Source organism: Lithobates pipiens, unplaced genomic scaffold (genome assembly GCF_037356315.1).
Source record: "Lithobates pipiens isolate NorthernLeopardFrog02 unplaced genomic scaffold, aLitPip1_a1.2 Scaffold_75, whole genome shotgun sequence".
Lineage (NCBI taxonomy): Eukaryota > Metazoa > Chordata > Amphibia > Anura > Ranidae > Lithobates > Lithobates pipiens.
This window is the reverse complement of record NW_027507898.1, coordinates 6,505-34,288: the sequence shown is the minus strand read 5'-3', so window position 1 is coordinate 34,288 and position 27,784 is coordinate 6,505. Positions and strand designations below refer to the sequence as shown.

Below are 27,784 nucleotides of genomic sequence, written 5' to 3'. Positions count from 1 at the left end.
GAAGCACGGGGATAAGGATGGACACTGAACATTGAAGCATGGGGATAAGGATGAGGACACTGAACATTGAAGCATGTAGCTCAGGATAGGCACTACAAGTCCCAGCAATGCAAAACCTACTAGGTAACAAGGGAAGTATTAGTGTTGTAACGAACGGCCCAGTGTTTGTGTTGTGTGTAACTTCACTTCCGTAACATTATGTGATGGTTTCGCTGAACTGTATTGCCGAAACTATGTTGGAAGGCACGGCGCAAGTGTTTGGAACGCATCGCGCATGCGCAGTACGCAACAACGTGGCCCGTGTTTGTGTTGTGTGTAACATCACTTCCGTAACATTATGTGATGGTTTCGCTGAACTGTATTGCCGAAACTATGTTGGAACGCACGGCGCGAGCGTTTGGAACGCATCGCGCATGCGCAGTACGCAACAACGTCACTTCCGCACCATCCTGTGATAGGCAGCAAACTGTGACACTACATCGGCTTTCTTCTCCCTCCAGTCTGCAGGTGGCAATAGAGATCTCCGCTGTGCAGTGAGGGAAGGCTGTGCCGTTCTCACTCATTCTATGCCCTTGTCACATGACTGGAGGGAGGAAGAAGAAAGATATTTCTCAGGGGGTACGTAGAAGGAGGGAGAGGGGACAACTTACCTCAGACCTTCCCTCTCTGCTCCTCACACAGCCCCCCCCCCTCTCAGAGCTCAGGGCTCACTATAACACATGGAGGTCACACTACTAGATTGTTCTGTGTGATAAGAGACGAATTCTATGCTCTGCACTGTCTGTCTTTCTCCAGAATAAAGCTTCTCCCATCCATGTAGATCTATACCTTATCATTACAAGAATGTCATTAAAAATGATCCTCAGTCATAGAACAGAACATGAAACCAAGATTAACCTCCCCAGAAGATTTACCCCCCATGACCAGGCCATTTTTTGCGATACGGCTCTGCGTTACTATAAGTTACAATTGCGCAGTTGTGTGACGTCTTCTGCCAGTATGTGCCCACAAAACAGAAGATTTTGTGCGGCATCTGGACAGCAAGCACATGGTATGTGCGATGGAGATAGAGGAGGCAGCCAGGAAGATATTCAGCAAGTGAGTATAGCAGATCAGCAACTTATCACATAACCTCTCAAGCTGCAAATGTTTTTATTATGGCCAAGTTGTCTACATCTTCATTGTAATTCAAACACTGATGGAAATGTCCTGCAAAACTCACTTCTCTTCTGTACAGCAACAGTCCCGTCCCTTTTCCACATGTCCGTTCAATAAACGTGTTTTTTGTGTCGATTTTCCTGATTTGTGCAGGTTGTTGCAATCAGTGGCTTTATTGTCTGCATAATATTTTCAGCTGTCTACTTTGCCAACAATGACTTCACTGCTGAGCCACAACTGATGCCAAAGACACCGTCTCAGAAGAGACACAGAAAGAAAAGAATCTCTATTGTGCCAGATGAAAATAGGGACCCGAGTGGGCGCAGGGAACTGCTGCACAGGGCAGCCATCAGACATTTTTGGGCCCCTTACACAGCTTTAGGCCTGGCCCCCCCCGGGCCTGACCACCAACATTCTCCAGAGTCTCCCCCTTCGCTGTACCACCAAATTCGCCCACTGGCCATTCCATGTCCTCCTTTGTCTGCAATCCCATCTCCTCCATCCCATATCCTCATCCTCCTCCAGTCCCATCTCCTCCATCCCATATCCTCATCCTCCTCCAGTCCCATCTCCTCCATCCCATATCCTCATCCTCCTCCAGTCCCATCTTCTCCATCCCATATCCTCATCCTCCTCCATTCCCATCTCCTCCATCCCATGTCCTCTTCCTCCTCCATCCCATTCCACCTCCAGTCCCATCTCCTCCATCCCATATCCTCATCCTCCTCCAGTCCCATCTCCTCCATCCCATATCCTCATCCTCCTCCAGTCCCATCGCCTCCATCCCATATCCTCATCCTCCTCCAGTCCCATCGCCTCCATCCCATATCCTCATCCTCCTCCAGTCCCATCTCCTCCATCCCATATCCTCATCCTCCTCCATTCCCATCTCCTCCATCCCATGTCCTCTTCCTCCTCCATCCCATTCCACCTCCAGTCCCATCTCCTCCATCCCATATCCTCATCCTCCTCCAGTCCCATCTCCTCCATCCCATATCCTCCTCCTCCATTCCCATCTCCTCCATCCCATGTCCTCTTCCTCCTCCATCCCATTCCACCTCCAGTCCCAATTTATCCATCCCATGTCCTCTTCCTTCTCCAGTCCCATCTTCTCCTACCACAGGAGGGGGAAGTGGGACAGGAAGGTAACAGTGGGACAGGTGGGGGCCAGTGTGTTAGGAGGGGGGCAGAGAGACAGGAGGGGGAAATGTCACAGAAAAGGGGGCAGCCGGATAAAAAGGGTGCAGCAGGACAGGTAGGGGACAGCGGAACTGGAGGAGGAGGTGTCATGGGAGGAGGTCAGCGGGACAGGAGGGGCAGTGTCACAGATAGGGGACAGCAGGACAGGTGGGGGGGCAGTGTCACACACACTTTGGGACGCACCAGTCCTCCCATCTCTCACCTGTCCAGCAGTACCAGGAGGGATAGCTGACCCTGTGTCCCATCTCCACCAGGCTCTACGGGCCACAGCTGCAGGAGCCCAGGCGCTGCAGGCTCCTCCTCCCTGACCTTTTCCTCCATGGGGCCCTCCTACTGCCCCCGCACACTGACGGCGGGCCTGGTCTGCTCGTGAAAGGCGGTGGTGGGCTCAGACTAGTAAGCGCCGTTCTCCTTCCATTGCGTGCGAATGGGGGGGGGGGGGGCGGGGGTTGCTGGTGAAAGGCGTTGGAGGCTTCTCTCTCCTTCTCAATATCGGACGGCCTACAGGGGCCCGGCCAGTGCATGACAGATTAATGTCATGTCTTGATGAACGGGCAGCGGGCCTGGCTAGTGGGGCCCCTTAGGACGCTCGGGCCCCTTATAGTAGAACTGCCTGTAACCCCTGATATCGGCCCTGCTGCTGCAGCAGTGATGATACTATTGGATCATTTATGCACAACACTTTCTGTTTATCTTTGACTCACTGTGCTACTTCTAACCAGGTCTAAAGTTCCACAACAGCTGTGCGTTACAATGATATAGTGAACACTTTAGGTCTTCAAACTAATAATACTGACACATGTGCGGGCACCTTGTGGAGATGGCACTTAGATTTCACTTCAACTAGTTTTCTTAGAGCCTTGGAAGTGCCTAAATCCCAGGCTATACCTACAGCCTGGTGCTAATAATAAGCCCGGTCTTGCCAGCCTACATGTGGAAGCCTTTATAGTCAAGGTGCTTATATTGGATCTTTGAACAGCAGAGAGATTATATCTGAGGTGGACGGAGCTCATCAATCACTACAGACAAAAGTCAAGAACTTATGTAAGGTGTGGGCCTGGAATCAGAGGGTTGCCCAGGAGCAGAAAAAAAGTACCTTATGACTAAGCAGTGTGTGCCACTTGCTCACTTAAATCTTCAGTCATGTGAGCATTATTGACACATTCATGTGATGTAGTTTTGTTGTAGCAAGAAGAGGCAAGGTCTGGGGTGCCTTGGCATACTTTGCTTAGTGAAGGTGATGTTCAGTCTCCCTTGCAGCAACAAGAATTTAGTTCTTTAGCATAGGTAAGGGTTTACAAGCTTGTACAGTTAGCCCTTTATTTAGTTTCTTTATTTTGACACTAGAAATGTGGTCACCTGATAAATTCACTTTTAAAGCTCTATACCCAGCTCAGAAAACAGTGTCTTAGTGAGGCTCCATTTTATAGAGATGCTTAAAGTGGTTGTATACTCATTTTTTTAACTTTTACCTACAGGAAAGCCTATAATAAGGCTTACCTGTAGGTAAAAAAAAACATCTCCTAAACCTGTACGGTTTAGGAGATATTCCCCTCGGTATGCGCCGCTGACTGCAGCGGCGCATGCGCACAAGGGGATTCTCGGCCTGAAAATCTGGCAGTGGCCGACCGGCCGGAATGAAATCTCCAGCGCGCATGCATGGGAGTGACGATATCGCGGCTCCGGCCACTCACAGCGCTGGAGCCGCGATACCCGGAAGAAACGCCGAGGGAGCATGTCAGCTCCCTCGGCGTGGATCGGGCCAGATGTCGGGGCCTCGTTCTAAGGTAAGTATTTCATAATGAGCTAGTATGCGGTGCATACTAGCTCATTATGCCTTTTGCTTTGCAGGTGTTAAAAAAAAAAAAAATAATTAGCGGGTTTACTACCACTTTAAAGCGGAGTTCCACCTGGGAAAAAAAAATACGTTGGCGGCTTCACTCTTGCAGGACATGGCGTAGCTTGCAGCAGAAAGTGCAGCGATCTATGCCCGGAAGTGGGAGCAAATTCCTGAATTTGACAGGTATCTGCTCCCTGCTTTTATTTATTTATTTTTTTTTTTTTTTATCGCAACTCTTTTAGAATCACTTTAATGCAGGGCTTTGGCTTTTAGTTCAGGAAGAAAAAGCCTCCACTGCTGGTTTCCCAAAGTCTTTCTGTGCAAACGATGGATGGCGTAATGTCTTAATTTATTTTGACATAATGGTAAAAGTGCTTGCTGACCTGGGATGAGCATTGGTAGGACAAAGCACTGAGGAACCATCTCCCGTAGTTTAAGACGTGCTTATTGCATTATTTAGGACTTAATTTTTTGATTAACGTTACATTTTAATTCTTCTTTAATGTGTTACCTTTTTTTGCAGACCAGAGCTCCGTTGAAATAGTGAATGAAGAGGTCACTGTTCAAATTAGGTGAGAATGATTGTGAGATTAGTTTGAATAGTTGACAGTTTTCTTAGTTGTGTAAAGTTTTCTTATTTTATATATTTCAAAGATTGAAATAAGTAAGATTCCTCCATCCACACATGAGGTGTGGCTTGCTGCTTTCCTAGTTATCAAAGATCACTGAGCTGAATGGAGGTGAACGGGGCCACCATGCCTCTGTCGGTGTCCATGTGAGCTCCCTTCTTATCTCTGTGCTACAAGCCAGAACTCCAAAGGGCATATATGTTTCGGGGCTTTGCCCCTTTTTCAAAGCCCCCAACATATTCTCACCCACTACTCACTGTGGTTCTGGCTTGCAGCGCAGAGACGGAGGGAGCTCACAAAGATGCCAATAGTGGCATGGTGAGTGGCGAGCCCGGCTCACCTCCATTCAGTTCAGTGATCTTCGATACCCTGTGTCCTAGTTAGTGATCACCCTGTCTAAAGCCCCATACACACTATCAGATTTTCTGCTGAGTTTTTCCTTCAGATTTACCAAAACCATATAATATGAGGTCAAACATTAGGAGTTTCAATGTGTATGCAATCAGGTAGGCCCTTCTACTACATGGTTTTGGTAAATCTGATGACAAAAATCAGCAGACAATCTGATAGTGTGTATGGGGCTTTAGGAGCTGCGTCCTCAGTACCTTAGTGTAAGTTTGGATATGGGTTGTTTAAAAAAAAAAAAAAAAAGTTACAATTTTATTAGACCAGTGCCTTAGCTATTGTTTCTCTTAATTACTCTTTTTATGATATACTTATCACCAGTTGCATTTGAATCCGTTGCTCCTCTGGGTGACTTCATTGGTTGTGTGACCATGTTAAGAATTGTACTTGCAACTAGTATGCATATATACATGTATATAATGGTTGTGTTTAAAAATTAATGGAAATCCTAAGTGGTATAATGACTGGTGCTAGATTTTTCAGACTTAAATTTGTTTGTTAAATCTGCAGGGCCGAAGCTGCAGAACCTGCTGAGGAGATAAGAAACAAATTGCTTGTTTGTCCTTTTAACTAGAATTGATTATTTGTAGTAATATGTGGTGTTTTTTTCTACTCATTCTGTGCCCCTTTAGAACTTAATCAGGCTGCTGTTAATCCTGCAGACTGTACTGCAGGGATGGCCAACCTTTTGAAGAGCAAGGACCACTTAAGTGACTTGGTAACCAGTCACGGCCACAATGAGCGGAGTGGGAGGATGACAGGTCCATGTACACTCCGCATATGCAGAGCCGACACAGTCCACTCTACTCTATGGGCCCTCCGATCCACCCAGATGGAAGGGGACAGATCACCTTCTGTTTTTTTTTCTTTTAGCGGATCGGATTGAAGGTATGCAGATGTAAACGGACACAAGTCTGTTTACAATTTCCACTCCATAGAGGTGAATGGAGGGTCTGATTGGGTTGGACCAATCATGTGAAAGGGGCCTAAGGCTGCTTTCACACTGATGTGCTGTGGTCTACCCAGAGCAGTGCACCTCTGGCTTTTCTTGGGGTTAGCTGCACTTTGCCATAGAATTCTATTATATCCTGCAGGTGTTGTGTACTTTCTGAAAGCGCACCAAACCCATAGGAAATAACAGAGGTCTATGGCTCAGTGCAGTTTGAAAGCAGTCCAGTAACCACTGCAGATTATAGTATTAAACATACCTTTAATAATAGTCTTCAATTCGGGTATCACCAGCTGTTGCTGTTCCAGAAAGAGTGCATTTGGTATCACTCTGTCTGTGACAGGATGTGGCGCTATACAGGAAGCATCGTCTTATATGGCTCTGCTACACAACCGCTTGCTTCCACTACCACCGGCTTCATTCACAACACTGATGCTCTGGGATGCCGGGTCGAGAACCTGCAATCTGGGCTTGCCAACCAGCCATCCCAGAGCAGGAGGTCGCGGGCCACATCAGAGGGCTCCGCGGGCCACTGGTTGGGCACCCCTGCTGTACTGCATGTGAAGCAGAGGTCAACATGAGTGGCTTGCAGAATGAAATTAAGTGGTTCCAGAATGCTAGGTTGGCAGCCATTGGTGTATACAGTGCCTTGAAAAAGTATTCATCCCCTTGAAATTTTCCACATGTTGTTATGTTACAACCAAAAACGTAAATGTATTTTACTGTGATAAAACAACACAAAATGGCACATAATTGTAAAGTAGAAGTAAAATGATAAATGGTGGCCAACGTGATTTTAATTCAGCCCCCCTGAGTTAATAGTTTGTAGAACCACCTTTCGCTGCAAGTCTTTGAGAATGTCTCTACCAGCTTTGCACATCTAGAGTGACCTTTTTGCCCATTCTTTGCAAAATAGCTCAAGCTCTGTCAGATTGGATGGAGAGCATCTGTGAACAGCAATGTTCAAGTCTTGCCACAGATTATCAATTGGATTTAGGTCTGGACTTTGGGTCATTCTAACACATGTATATGCTTTGATCTAAACCATTCTATTGTAACTCTGGCTGTAGGTTTAGGGTAGTTGTTCTGCTGGAAGGTGAACCACCGCCTCAGTCAAGTCTTTTGTAGACTCTTAACAGGTTTTCTTATAAGATTGCCCTGTATCTGGCTCTGACCAGCTTCCCTGTCCCTGCTGAAGAAAAGCATTCCTACAACATGATGCTGCCACCACCATATTTCACGGTGGGGATGCTGTTTTCAGGGTGATGTGCAGTGTTAGTTTTCCGCCACACATAGCGTTTTGCTTTTAGGCCAAAAAATTTAATTTTGGTCTCCTGACCAGAGCACCATCTTTCACATGTTTTCTGTGTCCCCCACATGACTTCTCGCAAACAAGACTTCTTATGGCTTTTTCTTGGCCTTCATGATGCTGTTTGTTCACTAAGATTCTCTAACCAACCTCTGAGGGCTTCACAGAACAGCTGCATTTATGCTGAGATTAAATTGCACACAGGTGGACTGTTTATTAATTAGGTGACGTCTGAAGGCAAGACTAGATTTTAGTTGGAGGTATCAGTAAAAAAAAAGTTAAAAGTTAAAAACCATTTTTATCGTGTTCCTTCCACTTCACAATTATGTCTAGGGGTGCAACGGATCGTCACCGATCCGTGATCCAAACGGGTCACCCCGCTCGGATCGGCACACGCCGTGATCCGCGGCGCGCTCCCCGGTCACGGTCTCAGGGAAGGCCGCGGCTTCGGCCTAGGTCTGAAGCGGCAGCCATCTTTATTCACCCAGGCCGTTTACAATGTGATTGCTCCGTCAAATGACGGAGCGATCACTTATAAACAAACCAAATCATGACATGACACCGGTTCCTCTCTCCCCTCTCTGTACTGATCTGTACAGTGGAAGGGGAGAGGTCGGATGGATGCAGCACTGTGGGCTGCATCTGTAGTGCCCACAGCGCTGCTCTTTGACAGCCTACTCTGCAATACCCTGCCAATACCCTGCCAATATTCTGCCATACCCTGCTAATATTCTGCCATACCCTGCCAATACTCTGCCATACCCTGCCAATACTCTGCCATACCCAGCCATCCCCTGCCAATACTCTGCCATCCCCTGCCACTACTCTGCCATCTTCTGCCAATACTCTGCCATACCCAGCCATACCCTGCCGATACTCTGACATACCCAGCCTTACTCTGCAATACTCTGCCGTACCCAGCCATGCTCTGCCGTACCCAGCCATGCTCTGCCGTACCCAGCCATGCTCTGCCTTACGCAGCCGTGCTCTGCCGTACCCAGCCATGCTCTGCCGTACCCAGCCGTACCCTGCCACGCTCAGCCAATATTACAGTGGGGGAGATTGTGGATATTACAGTGGGGACTATATGGCGGTGGAATTTTCACAGGTTTCTGCAAATTCAATTACTATTTTCTGATCCTAAAAATGATCCGATCCGTGAGTTTTTTTGATCCGTTGCACCCCTAATTATGTCCCACTTTGTGTTGGTCTATCACATAAAATCCCAATTTAAGTTTTTTTGGTTGAAACATGACAAAGTAAAAATTTCAAGCGGTTTGAATACCTTTCTTATGGCACTGTATATAATTGATGACAAGACTTAGTCTAAAGTAGAATAACTTTCTATTGCGTATCCCTATAAATTGTCTATAACAAATTTGTCTATTCTTTAGGCTCCTTCTGCTGAGAGCCCCAGGCCTTCTCTTTGGGTGCGCACTTGTAAAATGACTCCTATTAGCAACCCAACAGACTCTAAGCCACAAAGGATGCCAACGCGACAGTCATCGACATCAAATGGTGGTAGGATTACTATTAACTTTTTAAATCTTGGTGACATTCTTGACAGGTGATCTCCATAGGAATTGGAATTAAAATAGATAATCTATGACACTATAACCTCTAACCACTTGCCGACCGTGCTATAGCAGAATGACGGCTACAGTGCTGTCGTTTAGTTCTAGGAGGGCTTCTGTTGACGTCCTCAAGATCGTTGCCCGCTGCAGTGCTCACCCAGCGTGCTCTGTGATCGCCAATCACAGTGGCCCTTTACCACATGATCAGCTGTGTCCATACACGGCTGATCAAGACATAAGCACACTTCCCAGTAATCAGCATTCATTTTTAAGGAGAGCCAGTGACCGACAAGTGTGAAAGGGGACAGCTACACTAATCAGGGAACCGATCAGTGATTTTCAAAATGTTTGCTCTTTCATTTGTTTAGCAAAAAATAAAACCTTGTGGTGACTAAATACCATCAAAAGAAAGCTCTAGTGTGGGGGGGAGATAAAAATGTCACATGGGTATAATGCTGCATGCCTGTGCAGTTGTCAAAGTGCGACAGTGCTGAAAGCTTAAAATGTTGGCCTGGTCAGGAAGTGGGTGAAAGTGCCCGTTAAACAAGTGGTTATGCTGAACTCTGGGCTACTGAAGACAGATGCTCACACACAATGAGTAGGGAAAGACTGGCTGTAGTTTGTTGCAGAGGGACCCCCCAGACAAAGCAATGCTTTTCTAGGTTACTCAGTTTAACAGCAAGCTGCAGTGATGAAAAAAGTAATCTCTAGAGCTGAAATGTCACCCTGCTTCCCCCTGCACTGGGCACTTTATTCCCAGTAAGGCAGCACACCTGCTGTAGAAAGCACTTTCTATTTCTATGACTGAAGTTCAGCTTTTAAGATTTCTGTAAAATGAACAGTCTACAAAAGTTGAAATCTGCTTTTCTTTTCATACATCAGGGGACACAGAGCCATAGTAGTTACTATGCGGGTTATAGGGCCACTGATAGGTGATGGACACTGGCACACCCTAAGGCAAGAATTGCACTCCCTATATAACCCCTCCCACTACTGGGAGTCCTCAGTTTTTTCCCCAGTGTCTAAGGTGTTGGTCACGAGTAAAGATCTGCTGTGCTAAGCTCCACTGGAAGCTTCCTTGCTGGGACTAGCCATGCTGACCGGATCCGTTTAGAGTGTCCTTTCATGGGCCAAAGGAATGGTACCTGGGCCTCGTGTTTGAAGAAACAAGGTTTTGCTTGCGAATGTTTGTCTTTTTAGAGAGCTGGACCCTGGGATCCAGTACAAAGTTTTACTGGCAGGGTGCTGTTGCAGGTCCAGGATTGTGGGTAACCTCTAGGTTCCCCTGTTCCTGAAGGTTTTGGAGCCCACCGTGAAGGGTGATTAGGTTTATCTCAGATAACCCCACAGCGAGGAATGGTAAGTGGAGATTTTGCAGACTTCCCCGATGGTCACAATTCAACCTTTGATGCTGAGAACCTATTCATGTGTGGGAGATCTTTCTTTCTGGGACGGAAACTACCTCTGCCACTCTGGAATGGAGTCTGCTTTACATGATAACCTATCCGGACATTCGGGGTAAAGTCTTCTGATAATGGTTTCCTTCTTTATATCTCTTATTATCTAGTAGCTTTGTTCTAGAAGTATCTGTATTGTCAGTTACAACCCACCAATCAGGTGCTTTCACTTTCTGTCACCTGCAATTCAATATATTTTTTTGAATAATACAAACCTAAGCTGCCTTCAGTTTTATTTTATTATATTTTCAGTATGAGTATAAAACTGTAGATGCTCTTTCAGAGAAATATAGAGAAGAAATAGAGGAGACAGAGACAACCTTGACTATGATGACAAAGTAAAGATGCCGTACACACAGGCTGTTCTACAGGAAATCCAGGGCTTTGCCTCAGTTGTGTCAATAGGAGTTGCTCATGCACCCATTAAAGATGTTCAGCTGAATGGATATTTTATACCAAAGGTCAGAAGATACTTCAAGTGTATGTCTGAGAAAAACAAACAGAAACATATAAAATATATCTCTGCAATACAAACACAGTTCTCTAAATGTTATCCCTATAAAAGCATTGCAAGTACATAAAAGAACAAAACCGTTCCACTCATTTTTCAGTTTATTAAAAGTCAGCAGCTACAAGAAGTGTAGCTGCTGACTTTTAACAAAACACTCACCTGTCCCACGTTCCAGCAATGCGGCCGCCGCAAGCCTCACTCCTCTCCCCCTCCTCTCCGCGGTGCTGTCATTGCAACTGTGGGCACCCGGCTGTGACAGCTTGCGGTTTCACAGCCAGGCATACTCTGCGAATGCGCGAGTTGCTCTGAGCTCTCCTAGTGGCCAGGAAATCTTGTGGGACCTGTGACGTGTCTCAGAAGATTGCAGCGAGGGAGGGGCCACCTAGGGGGAGAGGGGGCATCGCCTAGGCACACGGAAGGAGGAAGTGTGACAGGAAGTACCTGTCAAGAAGGTGTGTTTATAGGTACCCAACCCCCCCCAAAAAAAATTGCATGCCATTTGTGGCATGTAAGGGGCGAGGAGTGCATAAAGCGGAACTTCCACTTTTGGGTGGAACTCTGCTTTAAGGTGAACATGCATGTGTTTTAACAAAAAATAGTAAAAATACCGGCGCACTAGGGACAAGAAAATGTAAAATATATCTGTTTGCTGCAACCTAATATAGAGATATCACTATGTGAGTCAATCTAATGAATATGTGCGTATGATCAGGGTTGCGCTAACTTTATTTCCTATAATAATGCCTTACTTCCAAGAAGTCTAGACCATGTGTTTCAAATACATTAATATCACTACCAACTAAACTACCACTTTTACAAATTATAAAACCAGAAAAAAAAGGAAAAATATACATATGTGATGGTACCACTGCAGTTTGTGTCTGTTGACCAGACCCCCAACTCCTGCACTGGCGTCAACAAATAAATAAAGAAATCTTACACAGACCACAAACAACTAAAGTGCTCAAGCCCCCAAAATTATATAGGGATGCTGTGAAAAAAATCATCCACAATAAATAGTTTCAACAGTGTAAAAAATGTGTGAAAAAAACTGTTTGTTGCTTTCTATATACCACAAACAGTATAAACCACAATATGCTCCAATATACCATTAATATTACAAGTGCTTTATTATCTCCTGTAAGAAAAAGTGCTTTGTGCATAAATATAGTGCATAAATGTAAACAGTCTCTTCAGTGTTTAAGATTTTCTTGATAATGCTTCTATCTCCACCCAAAGTGTTTAATAGGAACACCGACCGAGTGCTTCACCACCACAGGTACTCAGGTACTCTGATGGCCTGGGGACAGGTACTCGGGTACTCTGGTGGACTGTGACAGGTGTGGGGGGCAATCAGTGTGTGTTGGTGTACACTGTAGGCAGTAACGAGATGTTACTGCAATCTCCTCACACACGATTGGTGTGTGAGGAGGAGAACCCGGTAACATCTCGTTACCGCGGTTTGTTTACATTTAGTGATTGGCTGTGAAAGGATCACAGCCAATCACATGCCGCCGCCAGCCAATGGCTGTTTACCACCGTCGGTAAAGAGCAGTGATCCTGGGAACATGCCGCCACCGACGTGCATGGGCAGCGTGTTTCCGATCGCGTGCATGAGCTGTGCAAAGTGGGGCGGTACCACTTGTGATCGGCTGTGACTTCATCATGGCTGATCACGTGGTAAACGGCCATGTCAAATGGCTGTACACCCCTCCTCAGTGGCGAGCGGTGTCTCAGTGACACGCCGCCACCGAAGGAACAGGGATGCGTGCGCATGATCGTGCGCATTCCCTGTTTAAATGGGAGGCCATCATATGAAGCACTCCCAGAACAAGAGCCGCACCGCCTGGCTGTCATATGATGGCCGGCGGGTGGCAAGTGAGGGAAGAAAACGGTTGTTCACGTAACCTGCATGGGCAAAGCAGAGTTCACTTTAAAGTGTAATGTTGCAGAGCCTCAGTGCAGTTTAATCAGAACCTTATGTAGTAAAGGTGGTGGGCAAATAAAACCTGTTGCTGGACTGCAATATTAACTTCTCTACTACTTCCTGGGGAAACTGGTTGTTTGGTTTAGGTAGCTGCTGTAATCTCAGTATAAATACAGCTGTTCTGCAAAGCCCTCAGAGGCTTGTTAGAGAACCTTTGTGAACAGACGGCATCATGAAGGCCAAGGAACACACCAGAAAGGTCAGGGATAAAGTTGTGGAGACATTTAAAACGGGGTTGGGTTATAAAAAAAAAAAAAAAATGCCAAGCTTTGAACATCTTGCGGAGCACTGTTTAATTCATCATCCGGAAATGTAAACAGTATGGCATAACTGCAGATCTACCAAGACATGGCCGTCCATCTAAACTGACAGGCCAGGCAAGGAGAGCATTAATCAGAGAAGCAGCCAAGAGGCCCATGGTAACTGGAGGAGCTGGGAGGGGGGGAGTTCAGTGGTCCCCAAATTAGCAACACAAAGGAGCTAATGATTCCGTTCATACTTCCGTCTTATTCACATGGAGGGTATGAAGCCATACCCCATGGGAGGGCCGTGTTTATCAGAATGGGGATGCACAGGTGTTCCCAGCATCCCGTGTAGGCAGTCCCATTGCTGTCAACTGGGGTGCAGCAGCTGTACCCAATGTGGCATCTGTGTGGGTGCTGGTGCAAGGCCCCGAAATGCACCCAGGGTGCGTCCGCACAACTGCACCCGCATGGATGTCCTTTTTGGGGTAAATACAGCCCCACACAGGGTACAGATTCATACACCCCGTGTGAGTGAGGCCTTGAACTTCTCCATAAAGGACCTTATTGGTGAGAAGAGTTCTCATTTCTCCAGCAGAAAAAGCCTAAATAAAGCTGGAAAGACTCCTCCGACCTCTGAAGACAAAAAGATTTCCAACCTCCCCTCATAGCCGGTGTAACACACGGCTCAAAAACATACCGGCCTCCGCAATAAGGGAGGCCAACACATTTGTTGTGATATTCCCTGCAGTGAGCAAGTTAGTAATAATGATGCCAAGGAAGTTGTATGAACATGTTTGTATGTTTTATTTCCTTTTAGTTGCCTAACGTCCACCACTGGCAAAGTCATTTATACAGTAATGTCTGTTAATATATTAAAAACATAAAATGCTAAAAAAAAAAAAAAACATACCGGCCTCCAACCTCCCCTCATAGCCGGTCCAACACACACCTCAAAAACATGCTGATACTACTTATACTTGATAGTTGGTGATCCAGAAGCTGCAGAAAGGGAAATAGAGGGCTGATGGGAAGGCCCTCCAGTTACTGGAGTGGCAGCCGCCATCAGTGTAGGAGCCTGTGTTGGTACATATATACCTGGTCCCTGGCAGGATTCCTCAGACTTTCCATTGAGTCTTGTAACATTCTGTTCCCACACACAAAACTTGGACTATGTAGAAAAGATAATATGCAGTGACGGGACAAGGTCATCCAGAGCCCAGGGCAAACATGCCCAACTACACCCGCCGCCCCCAAGGTGTATGGGCATTATGCGTCATCAAAACCCCCCCACAAAAAAAACTGAGCACTAATCTTTTTCACCCCCCCTAAGCATAAATTCCCCCTCATCCCAGCACAAATCTTACCCCCCCCACCCCCCAAATCCCCCCAATTCAAGTGCCCCCCCCAAAAAAAAATCACTCCTCCTAGCACAAATTATCTACCCCTAAGATTACTCCTCCCAATAACTCCACTGCAAATCATCCTTCCTAGCACAAATCTTCTTCCCCCATTCCTTCTCCCCCTAAATTTTAGCATACCCCCCAAATTTCCCCTCCTAGAACAATACTTCCTGTTGCCCCCCAAATCCCCCTTTCCAACACAAATCCCCTCCCCCTATTTCCTTGTGGTGCTCCCCACCGCCCATGATACCACAGTGCCCAGGGCAGCCGCCCCTCCTGCCCACCCCTTGTCCTGGCCCTGATAATATGGCACTCTTGTTGGGTGAAGATAGCTGAAGGTATTGCTCTTTTGAAGATAGGTGCTGATGAGAATCTTTTTAGAGAATAATGACATCTGGACTCTGGTGATGATGGCTCGACTTGAAGATCTTCTCCCTCATGTTCACTAGAAAATCATTCTCTGATCCCTTTTCCTCATCATCTCCTAGTTTAAAATTTCTTCCAGCATTTTGGCCATCTTCCTTCCCAAAAAAGCTGCACCTCTTCCATTTAAGTGCAATCCATCACTGCAATAAAAATGGTAACCGGCTGAAAAGTCAGCCCAGTTCTCCATGAAGCCAAACCCCTCCTCCCTGCAATAGTTCCTCAGCCAGTTGTTAAGATCCCTAAGCTCCTGCTGCCTCCATGGTTTGGCTCGAGGTACGGGCAGTATTTCTGAAAATATTGCCTTGGAGGTCCTTTTCTTCAATATAGCCCCTAAGTTCCTGAAATCATTTGTTAGGGTGTCCCAATTTCCTCTAACTTTTTCGTTAGTACCAATATGTATCATGACAGCTGGGCTCTCCTCAGCCCCATCCAACAATCTGTCCATCTGATGGATAATGTCTCGAACACGAGCACCTGGTAAACAACATACTGTTCGGTAATAACTGTCTTTGTGGCAGATTTCCCTCTTTGTCTTTCTAATGATTGAGTCCCCTACCACCAATACCTTCCTATTCTTTGCTGGAACTTTGCCCCCATCTTCACTGGAGGAGATGTTCCCAAGGTTCCTCTGGCATTTTTGTGGAGTCTCATCTTGAGCGTCACTTTCTGGTAAAGTCACAACGTGAATGCCACATTCTGGTGGAGAAACAATGTGAACGCCGCTTTCAGGTGTAGTCTCAACGTGAACGTCACATTCTGGGTGAGTCTCAGTGTGAGAGTCACATTCTGGTGGGTTCTCAATGTGAACTTTACATTCTGGTGGAGCGTCAACCAAAATTTCTTCCAACATTTTGGCCATCTTCCTTCCCAAAAAAGCTGCACCTCTTCCATTTAAGTGCAATCCATCACTGCAATAAAGATGGTAACCGGCTGAAAAGTCAGCCCAGTTCTCCATGAAGCCAAACCCCTCCTCCCTGCAATAGTACCTCAGCCAGTTGTTAAGATCCCTAAGCTCCTGCTGCCTCCATGGTTTGGCTCGAGGTACGGGCAGTATTTCTGAAAATATTGCCTTGGAGGTCCTTTTCTTCAATATAGCCCCTAAGTTCCTGAAATCATTTGTTAGGGTGTCCCAATTTCCTCTAACTTTTTCGTTAGTACCAATATGTATCATGACAGCTGGGCTCTCCTCAGCCCCATCCAACAATCTGTCCATCTGATGGATAATGTCTCGAACACGAGCACCTGGTAAACAACATACTGTTCGGTAATAACTGTCTTTGTGGCAGATTTCCCTCTTTGTCTTTCTAATGATTGAGTCCCCTACCACCAATATCTTCCTATTCTTTGCTGGAACTTTGCCCCCATCTTCACTGGAGGAGATGTTCCCAAGGTTCCTCTGGCATTTTTGTGGAGTCTCATCTTGAGCGTCACTTTCTGGTAAAGTCACAACGTGAATGCCACATTCTGGTGGAGAAACAATGTGAATGCCGCTTTCAGGTGTGGTCTCAACGTGAACGTCACATTCTGGGTGAGTCTCAGTGTGAGAGTCACATTCTGGTGGGTTCTCAATGTGAACTTTACATTCTGGTGGAGCGTCAACCAAAATTTCTTCCAACATTTTGGCCATCTTCCTTCCCAAAAAAGCTGCACCTCTTCCATTTAAGTGCAATCCATCACTGCAATAAAGATGGTAACCGGCTGAAAAGTCAGCCCAGTTCTCCATGAAGCCAAACCCCTCCTCCCTGCAATAGTACCTCAGCCAGTTGTTAAGATCCCTAAGCTCCTGCTGCCTCCATGGTTTGGCTCGAGGTACGGGCAGTATTTCTGAAAATATTGCCTTGGAGGTCCTTTTCTTCAATATAGCCCCTAAGTTCCTGAAATCATTTTTTAGGGTGCCCCAATTTCCTCCAACTTTTTCGTTAGTACCAATATGTATCATGACAGCTGGGCTCTCCCCAGCCCCATCCAACAATCTGTCCATCTGATGGATAATGTCTCGAACACGAGCACCTGGTAAACAACATACTGTTCGGTAATAACTGTCTTTGAGACAGATTTCCCTCTTTGTCCTTCTAATGATTGAGTCCCCTACCACCAATATCTTCCTATTCTTTGCTGGAACTTTGCCCCCATCTTCACCGGAGGAGATGTTCCCAAGGTTCCGCTGGCATTTTTGTGGAGTCTCATCTTGAGCGTCACATTCTGGTGAAGTCACAACGTGAATGCCACATTCTGGTGGATTAACAATGTGAATGCCGCTTTCCGGTGTAGTCTTAACGTGAACGTCACATTCTGGTGGGTTCTGAATGTGAACGTCACATTCTAGTGGATTCTCTGGTGGAGTCTCCCTGTGGAATTCACACTCTGGTGGAGTCTCCCTGTGGAATTCACACTCTGGTGGAGTCTCCCTGTGGAAGTCACACTCTGGTGGAGTCTCCCTGTGGAAGTCACACTCTGGTGGAGTCTCCCTGTGGAAGTCACACTCTGGTGGAGTCTCCCTGTGGAAGTCACACTCTGGTGGAGTCTCCCTGTGGAAGTCACACTCTGGTGGAGTATCCTTGTGGAAGTCACACTCTGGTGGAGTGGCCATGTCTAGGTCGCACTCTGGTGGAGTGGCCATGTCAAGGTCGCACTCTGGTGGAGTGGCCATGTCAAGGTCGCACTCTGGTGGAGTGGCCATGTCAAGGTCGCACTCTGGTGGAGTGGCCATGTCAAGGTCGCACTCTGGTGGAGTGGCCATGTCCAGGTCGCACTCTGGTGGAGTGGCCATGTCAAGGTCGCACTCTGGTGGAGTGGCCATGTCCAGGTCGCACTCTGGGAGAGTGGCCATGTCCAGGTCGCACTCTGGGGGAGTGGCCATGTCCAGGTCGCACTCTGGGGGAGTGGCCATGTCCAGGTCGCACTCTGGGGGAGTGGCCATGTCCAAGTCGCACTCTGGTGGAGTGGCCATGTCCAGGTCGCACTCTGGTGGAGTGGCCATGTCCAGGTCGCACTCTGGTGGAGTGGCCATGTCCAGGTCGCACTCTGGTGGAGTGGCCATGTCCAGGTCGCACTCTGGGGGATTGGCCATGTCCAGGTCGCACTCTGGGGGAGTGGCCATGTCCAGGTCGCACTCTGGTGGAGTGGCCATGTCCAGGTCGCACTCTGGTGGAGTGGCCATGTCCAGGTCGCACTCTGGTGGAGTGGCCATGTCCAGGTCGCACTCTGGTGGAGTGGCCATGTCCAGGTCGCACTCTGGTGGAGTGGCCATGTCCAGGCCGCACTCTGGTGGAGTGGCCATGTCCAGGCCGCACTCTGGTGGAGTGGCCATGTCCAGGCCGCACTCTGGTGGAGTGGCCATGTCCAGGCCGCACTCTGGTGGAGTGGCCATGTCCAGGCCGCATTCTGGTGGAGTCTTAATTTCAATGTCACTTGATGGCAGCGTCTCAATGTGTTGGTCAACAGGCCTGCCATGTGAGCCTTGTCTGCAGTAAATAGTGCATACATCTTCAATAAAAAAAAAGAGTAATTAGATTTAGCACCTTAATCTACATTTCATATATTTTTCTTTGTACAACATCAAGTTATAGAGAGAAAAGTTCAAAACTCTTCTACCAGAGACAATGAATAAACGTGATATGACAGGGACACCAGGATGACTATTGTTGGCCTTTGTATAAAAATGCTGGTTGCCTGCCACTCATCCCAGCCCACTGGCTGGCAATAATCACATGAAAAACCAGACAGGCTGGTTGTACCCAGCCCGTAATCAGCCTGCACATACATGGATAGAATCTCGGCTGGTCCCTGCTGAACTGGCCGAGATACGAACTGTCTATGGCCGGCTTTAGGAACACAGACACTTTTAATTACAGCACTTAGGTTAAAGGCATAATGCCAGGGCCGGACTGAGAATAAAAACCAGCCCTGGAAATAATTTCATACCAGCCCCAGAGCATTATTATACCAGCCCAACAGCATAACGTCATTATTTTCTTGTTCAGAAAAGGGAAAACCATACATTTTAAAGCACATTTGAAGAGTGTATTATATATAGATAAGAGAGACATGGAATTTACAAACAGCACCAATTGTTTACTTGCAAAAAATCATGGCATTTAGGCTACTTTCACACTGAGGTGCTGGGCGCACTGGCAGTAAAGCGGCGCTATATTTAGCGGCGCTTTACCATCGTTTTAGCAGTGCTTTTTGGCCACTAGCGGGGCAGTTTTAAACCCCGCTAGCGCCTGAAAAAGGGTTAAAACCGCCCGCAAAGCACTGCTGCAACGGCGCTTTGCAGGTGCGTTTGGAGCGCTGCCCCATTGTTTTCGATGGGAAGGGGCCCTTTAGGAACGGTAAATACACCGCTCCTACAGCGCTCCGAAGATGCGGCTTGCAGGACATTTTTCAGCGTCCTGCAAGCGCACCGCTCCAGTGTGAAAGCACTCGGGTTTTCACACTGGAGAGACAGCAGCGGCTGTTTGAGGAAGCTTTGCAGGCGCTATTTTTAGCACTCTAGTGCCGGCAAAGTGCCTCAGTGTGAAAGGGGCCTTACTGGCACATTTTTTACTGACACTGCAAAAAAAAAGGTGCCAAAAATGGCAGTTTTCAGTACAAATATCAATATTTACCCTATAAACATGTAGCTAATGCTATTAGCAATGTGTTTAAGTTAAACAAAAGTCAAAAACCAAATTTCTCCATTTACATGAAGGTCAGATTAATATAACCCAGCACAGAGTTCCCCCTTACATCAGGAGGATTCCCCCTTTACAGTGCAAGGGAACTCTGACATAAAGGGGAACATTGCAGATCACGATCTAAGCGGGAACTCTGATATAAAAAGGGGGCACTGGTGACCAGAGACCCCACTTATATCAGAGTCCACTGCATTCCCCTTTAGAGTTCTCACTTACATCAGGGTCTGCAGCATTGCCCTTTACATCAGAGTCGCCCCTTGCACTGTAAGGTGGAATCCTGCAGACTATGATGTAAAGGGGAACTCTGGGAATGTGGGGAGGACTCTGATGACCAGAAAGAAAGAAAACACTAAGATAAGAGGGTTTACTGATATAAGGGGGAAACCTTTATATCAGTGCCCCCTTACAATATTGTATTGCCCCCCCCCCCCCAGGCTGGCCTGGCAGTGCTTTCACTGACTTCCTCTCAGGTGCACCGTGCAGGGCTCAGTCAGTCGGTTCAGCTCGTGGCTCTGGTTTTATCCCATCATTTCCTCTCCACAGTCCATACATGTCTGACTTCTCCCATGACCCCCCTGGCGGCATTTCCACTCTTGACTCCTCTCCAGGGGAGGTCAGAGGCTGCAGATGGTACGGGGAGGTCAATGGCTGCGGAGGGGACGACATGGGAGGTCTGAGGCTGCGGAGGGGATGACGGGAGGTCAGAGGCTGCGGAGGGGAAGACAGGGGAGGTCAGAGGCTGCGGAGGGGACGACAGGGAAGGTCAGAGGCTGCGGAGGGGACGACAGGGAAGGTCAGAGGCTGCGGAGGGGACGACAGGGGAGGTCAGAGGCTGCCGAGGGGACGACAGGGGCGGTCAGAGGCTGCGGAGGGGACAACAGGGGAGGTCAGAGGCTGCGGAGGGGACGACAGGGGAGGTCAGAGGCTGCGGAGGGGATGAAAGGGGAGGTCAGAGGCTGCGGAGGGGACGACAGTGGAGGTCAGAGGCTGCGGAGGGGACGACAGGGGAGGTCAGAGGCTGTGAAGGGGACAACAGGGGAGGTCAGAGGCTGTGAAGGGGACGACAGGGGAGGTCAGAGGCTGCGGAGGGGACGACAGGGGAGGTCAGAGGCTGCGGAGGGGGAAACAGGGGAGGTCAGATGCTGCGGAGGGGGGGAACAGGGGAGGTCAGATGCTGCGGAGGGGGGGAACAGGGGAGGTCAGAGGCTGCAGAGGGGGGGACAGGGGAGGTCAGAGGCTGCAGAGGGGGGAACAGGGGAGGTCAGAGGCTGTGGTTGGGGGGGAACAGGGGAGGTCAGAGGCTGTGGTTGGGGGAAACAGGGGAGGTCAGAGGGGGGAGAGGGTAGGTCAGAGGCTGCAGAGGGGGGAACAGGGGAGGTCAGAGGCTGCAGAGGGGGGCACAGGGGAAGTCAGAGGCTGCAGGGGGGGGACGGGGGAGGTCAGAGGCTGCAGAGGGGGGGACAGGGGAGGTCAGAGGCTGCAGGGGGGGACAGGGGAGGTCAGAGGCTGCAGAGGGGGAAGAGGGGAGGTCAGAGGCTGCAGAGGTGGGGACAGGGGAGGTCAGAGGCTGCAGAGAGGGGGACAGGGGAGGTCAGAGGCTGCGGAGGAGGGGGGACATGGGAGGTCAGAGGCTGCAGGGGGGATGGGGGCAGACAGGAGATCAGAGGTTGCAGAGGGGGAGACAGGAGGTCAGAAGCTGCGGGGGGGACAGGAGGTCAGAAGCTGCAGGGGGGAGACAGGAGGTCAGAGGCTGCAGGGGGGAGGACAGGAGGTCAGAGGCTGCAGAAGGGAGGACAGGGCAAGTCAGAGGCTGCGGAGGGGACGACAGGGGAAGTCAGAGGCTGCGGAGGGGACGACAGGGGAAGTCAGAGGCTGCGGAGGGGACGAAAGGGGAAGTCAGAGGCTGCGGAGGGGACGACAGGGGAAGTCAGAGGCTGCGGAGGGGACGACAGGGGAAGTCAGAGGCTGCGGAGGGGAGAACAGGGGAAGTCAGAGGCTGCAGGGGGGGGACGGGGGAGGTCAGAGGCTGCAGAGGGGGGGACAGGGGAGGTCAGAGGCTGCAGGGGGGGACAGGGGAGGTCAGAGGCTGCAGAGGGGGAAGAGGGGAGGTCAGAGGCTGCAGAGGTGGGGACAGGGGAGGTCAGAGGCTGCAGAGAGGGGGACAGGGGAGGTCAGAGGCTGCGGAGGAGGGGGGACATGGGAGGTCAGAGGCTGCAGGGGGGATGGGGGCAGACAGGAGATCAGAGGTTGCAGAGGGGGAGACAGGAGGTCAGAAGCTGCGGGGGGGACAGGAGGTCAGAAGCTGCAGGGGGGAGAAAGGAGGTCAGAGGCTGCAGGGGGGAGGACAGGAGGTCAGAGGCTGCAGAAGGGAGGACAGGGCAAGTCAGAGGCTGCGGAGGGGACGACAGGGGAAGTCAGAGGCTGCGGAGGGGACGACAGGGGAAGTCAGAGGCTGCGGAGGGGACGAAAGGGGAAGTCAGAGGCTGCGGAGGGGACGACAGGGGAAGTCAGAGGCTGCGGAGGGGACGACAGGGGAAGTCAGAGGCTGCGGAGGGGAGAACAGGGGAAGTCAGAGGCTTCGGAGGGGACGACAGGGGAAGTCAGAGGCTGCGGAAGGGACGACAGGGGAAGTCAGAGGCTGCGCAGGGGACGACAGGAGAAGTCAGGGCTGCGGGTGGGGCAGACAGGAGGTCAGATGCTGCAGGGGGGCGAACAGGAGGTCAGAGGCTGCAGGGGGAGGGGGGCGGACAGGAAGTCAGAGGCTAAAGGGGGCTGACAGGAGGTCAGAGGCTGCGGGGGGCGGACAGGAGGTCAGAGGCTGCGGGGAGGGGGCGGACAGGAGGCCAGAGGCTGCGGGGGGGCGGACAGGAGGCCAGAGGCTGCGGGGGGGCGAACAGGAGGCCAGAGGCTGCGGGGGGGGGGGGGGGCGGACAGGAGGCCAGAGGCTGCGGGGGGGTGGACAGGAGTCCAGAGGCTGCGGGGGCTGGACAGGAGGTCAGTGGCTTCATGGGGCCGGACAGGAGGTCAGAGGCTGCAGGAGGGGCGGACAGGAGGTCAGATGCTGCGGAGGGGCAGACAGGAGATCAGAGGCTGCAGGGGGGAGTGGGGGCAGACAGGAGGTCAGATAATGCAGGGGGGTGGACAGGAGGTCAGATGCTGCATGGGGGGCAGACAGGAGGTCAGAGGCTGCTGGGGGGTCGGACAGGAGGTCAGAGGCTGCATGGGGGGCAGACAGGAGGTCAGAGGCTGCAGGGGGAGTGGGGGCAGACAGGAGGTCAGATGCTGCATGGGGGATGGGGGTCGGACAGGAGGTCAGATGCTGCATGAGGGAGGGGGGCGGACAGGAGGTCAGATGCTGCATGGGGGAGGGGGGCGGACAGAAGGTCGGAGGCTGCAGGGGGAGGGGGGGCGTTCAGGAGGTCATAAGCTGCGGGTGGGACGTAAGAAGAGGCACACGCCATCAGACGAGACCTCACTGAGCTCTGCTTTACTTTTAAAAATGGCGCCTCCCATCGTGTAACTGCGCATGAGCCCTCCTTTACGAAAATTGACGAGCGTGTACGGGCTCAGCCCGAGCACGGCCAGCTTCGGAACAGCGCTGGTGCCTGCTCAGTTTCATGTCGGCCCGGCCCCACGGCCATATTTTTTCAGGCGCCGCTGCCCTCACAGCGGCCCCACGAACAACCAGGCAGCCGGCCCACCGGGAAATTTCCCGGTATCCCGGTAGGCCAGTCCGGCCCTGCATAGTGCATATTAAAATGCTCATGGATAATTAATTATCGCTGTTTTATTTGTATTAGTTTTGTCTGTCTGTATGGACTTGTTTACAAGGGTGATGAGGCCCATATAGCATGAACGGGCCGTTTTTGCAACATCTGTAACTTCCAGGTGCTGCATGCAGGCAGTCTATTGAAAATGATTAGAACAAACGCAGCTACTTCTCCTAATATGATATGCACTGTCTGCATTCAGTGCCATTCGCCCCCACACTCAGGGCCGCTGTTAGAAATGGGGCCCCGTACAGCTTGCATGACTGGGCCCCCTCCACCTATAAGGGCCAGGGCCTGGGCCTGCCTGACAGCTCACATTCAGCCAGTAAAGAAAAAGGAGATTGTGTGCTCTGTGAAGAAATTGGGGTGTGACAACATTTTCCTAACAGTATAAGGATTTTAAAACCTGTACAGCACACATACAGGGATCTAAAATGTTTATATAACGTTGTCGTGTTTAAACAAGTGGTGAGGAGGCAATATAACACCTTCTTACCACCTGTCAAATGGACTCTGAAGAGCGACCTGGATGTGGATTGCTGTTCAGAGGGCACAACATGCTTAAATGAGCCCTAAGGCTGTTCAGACAATCCATTATTTTTTGTCAATTCAGCAGGGAACAGAGGGGACTATTTCATGTTTTCTTTGGGGCACCGTTAAGTAATCTTCTGGTTTTCAGAAAATACTAATTCACAGGGAGATGGTGCTAATAAGAGATCTATAACCATCCATCTGCATGTGTATGGACTTCCCAGTAGTGTGTACATGTGGATTGTTGGAAATTAAATCAAAAGATTGACATATATGACTACAGAGTTGCAATCAAAATTGAACCTTCAAAGAGACAGTGGGAAAGGGATCTAAGTCCCATAAGGGATGATCATTGGGAGGTGGCATTGTCCGCACTGCCCATGGTCTCTTTATCCTCCACACAGAAATGAACCCAACTATTCATTTCACACAGGACCTATCACATGGCAGCGTAAAGATACCCCTCTTTGTCCTAGATGTAATATGGGGCTGGCTAATTTAAGACATGTTATGGAGATGTCCTAAACTCCATCAGTATTGGGAAGGGGTTATTTCTACTGCTAACTGTCTTTACATAAAAATGGAACTGTATAATACAGGTATTTGCACCCATTTCTGGGCATAGACTCTCGTTGGAGTCTACGCCTCTTCACCCCCCCCCCCCCGTCTACTGTGAAATGCACGGATCCCAGAGACAGCAGGGACCATCCAGTTTGCGCAGCGCAACTCACGCTTGAGCAGTAGGGAACTGGGATTGTACAAGGCTTCATTTCCTGATTCCTTTACCGATGATGGCGGTGGCAGCACCCGAGAGCCAAGCGACAGATCGGCTTCGGGTGCCGACATCACGGGTGCCGACATCACAGGCGCCCTGGACAGGTAAGTGTCTATATTTTAAAAGGCAGTAGATGCAGTATTTGTAGCTGCTGACTTTAAAAAAAAAATTGCGGGACCTCCACTTTAAGTCAGAATTGATGGAAGAACCTGGGGTATGCCCCTTAAGTATGATAGATGAATCTAGGACCCTGGAAAACACTCATATACCGATAGTAAGGACTCTCTTTATAGCCTAATTAAGGGATGTCTCCACATCCTCCGACATTAGGCGAATGGAAAATGCAAACAAATGATATGGTGCTTAGAGAAAAATAAATATATCTACATAGGACCCTGATGTATGGGGGAGGGGGATCTCTGTGGACCTTGATGTATGGGGGGTGGTGGGCTTTCTGGGGACCCTGATGTATGGGGGCTTTCTTGGGACCCTGATGTATGGGGGGATATTTGGGGACTCTGATGTATGGGGGGCTCTCTGGGGACCCGGATCAATGGGGGGGTCTCTCTGGGAACCCAGATCTATGGGGGTCTCTCTGGGGACCCTGATGTAAGGGGGGCTCTCTGAGGACCCTGATGTAAGGGGGCTCTCTGGGGACCAGGAGGTAAAGAGGGGACTCTGGGGACCCTTATGTAAGGAGGGGGCTCTCTGGGGACCCTGATGTAAAGGGGGGGGTCGGGGGCTCTCTGGGGACCCTGATGTAAAGAGGGGGCTCTCTGGAGACCCTTATGTAAGGAGGGGGCTCTCTGGGGACCCTGACGTAAGGGGGGTCGGGGGCTCTCTGGGGACACTGACATAGGGGGGGTCGGGGGCTCTCTGAGGACCCTGATGTAAGGAGGGGGCTCTCTGGAGACCAGGATGTAAAGAGGGGGCTCTCTAGGGACCCTTATGTAAGGAAGGGGCTCTCTGGGGACCCTGACATAAGGGGGGTCAGGGGTTCTCTGGGGACACTGATGTAAGGGGGGGTCGGGGGCTCTCTGGGGACCCTGACATAAGGAGGGGGCTCTCTGGGGACCAGGATGTAAAGAGGGGGCTCTCTAGGGACCCTTATGTAAGGAAGGGGCTCTCTGGGGACCCTGACATAAGGGGGGTCGGGGGTTCTCTGGGGACACTGATGTAAGGGGGGGTCGGGGGCTCTCTGGGGACCCTGACATAAGGAGGGGGCTCTCTGGGGACCAGGATGTAAAGAGGGGGCTCTCTGGGAACCAGGATATAAAGAGGGGGCTCTCTGGGGACCCTTATGTAAGGGGGGTCGGGGGCTGTCTGGGGACCCTGATGTAAAGAGGGGGCTCTCTGGGGACCCTTATGTAAGGGGGGGTTGGGGGCTCTCTGGGGACCCTGATGTAATGAGGGGGCTCAATGTGGACCCTGATGTAAGGAGGGGGCTCTCTGGGGACCCTGTTGTAAGGAGAGGGCTCTCTGGGGACCCTTATGTAAAGAGGGGGCTCTCTGGGGACCCTGATGTAAGGAGGGGGCTCTCTGGGGACCCTTATGTAAAGAGGGGGCTCTCTGGGGAGCCTGACGTAAGGGGGTCGGGGGCTCTCTGGGGACCCGATGTAAGGAGGGGGCTCTCTGGGGATCCTGGTGTAAGTGGGGGAGGCTCTCTGGGGATTTGTTTACATCGGCAGACCACTATTCTGCCTCTGTTGGAAACGATGGGGCGGGGCCCACCAGACGTGCTGATTAGCTCTCGGTGTGTCCAATCAAACAGCGCGCAGACCCGCAAGTGCAGAATCAAGTACCTGTACGTGATTCTGCTCACAGGAGATGCAGCCCCGCAGTAAATGTACATGGTTAATGTGAGTTTATTTTTCTTAACTCTTTAAACATTTATTTTGAACATACAGTAGATAAATTATGTGACCAATGCATGTAATGTAGCAGTGCAATATATACGTGGTGCTTTGTGAGGGTGTGGCTTGTGTGTGGGTGGGTGGAGACAAAGGGGGCCCCATGATCCCCTATTGCCCAGGGGCCCCATGAGTTGTCAGTCCGCCCCTGCTCACAACCATCAATTATGTAGAGTGGCACAAGGGGTTTGAGGACAGATATAGTCGTGATGATGTATTGACCATTTATTACACCAGATATATATGAACCTCTAAATATAGCGGTGTAAAAACTTGAATGATGGGGTTGGGAGATTAAGATATTAGTAGTATACAATGTTATGAGGTCTTTTTTTTTTTTCTTTTCTTTTTCTTAAATATTGCTTATAAATGTGTGTTTATTATGATTGTACAATACGTACATGGGTTGTGTGTATGTCTTGTGTTGATTGTAACTAAAAACCTTAATAAAAAAAGGACTTACCATTCAGGTCTTCTGTTTTCTGCTGTTGGCCATTGACTTTAACGCCGGCATGAAAGCATCCAATAACGGCTCTGAAGCAGCCGCGCATAAGAGCCCGTAGTATCCTTCTCTGCATTCTTTTGGGCTTCTTGCTTGAGATATCTGCAGGATGGAAACTGATATCTCCTTCCATAGGTGGTCTTCCAATGGTGGGTTTCTCTTTGGTGTTATTTTGAGAAACAACCTTTTTAAGGTTAAATCTGTTCATTATGAAGAATAATGAAACACGCTTTAAATGGGTGAGAATTAAATTGTAATGAAATCGGATAAAATCTGATCAGATTACAAGAAAAAACTCGCTAGAGAAAGAAGCTCGTGTTAACCGTTCAGAGTCAACAAAGCAACTGGCAGGAACCCTGCTGAGCTGTTTCTTATATGAGAGCAGCCAGTGACATCATAGTGCAGCAGTGTTGTCATGGAAACCTTTTTTTTTTTTTTTTTTCAAATCTCCTGGTGCTCCTCTAACTGACAGGCTTTTGTTGCCATGGTTACCAAAGCTTCTGCACAGTGATGAGCAGTGGGGGAGG

General features: G+C 49.5%; 1 protein-coding gene and 2 long non-coding RNA genes across 3 annotated transcripts; 2 read left to right on the top strand and 1 right to left on the bottom strand.

Moving 5' to 3' along the window:
• The first annotated feature begins 550 nt into the window (after window positions 1-550).
• LOC143959431 (uncharacterized) lies at window positions 551-10,753 on the top strand. Its single transcript, XR_013270228.1, has 3 exons — window positions 551-618; window positions 4,722-4,770; window positions 8,885-10,753. It is a non-coding gene; the product is annotated as an uncharacterized LOC143959431 (long non-coding RNA).
• Window positions 986-2,569, top strand: LOC143959445 (uncharacterized; the record flags this gene model as incomplete). Its single annotated transcript, XM_077468102.1, has 2 exons — window positions 986-1,095; window positions 1,371-2,569. Coding segments are annotated over 2 exons (1,047 nt in total), but the record flags the coding sequence as incomplete, so codon positions are not given.
• LOC143959433 (uncharacterized) lies at window positions 10,743-27,690 on the bottom strand. Its single transcript, XR_013270229.1, has 2 exons — window positions 27,219-27,690; window positions 10,743-11,007 (listed from the first exon to the last, which is right to left on the bottom strand). It is a non-coding gene; the product is annotated as an uncharacterized LOC143959433 (long non-coding RNA).
• Between the last annotated feature and the right edge of the window lie 94 nt (window positions 27,691-27,784).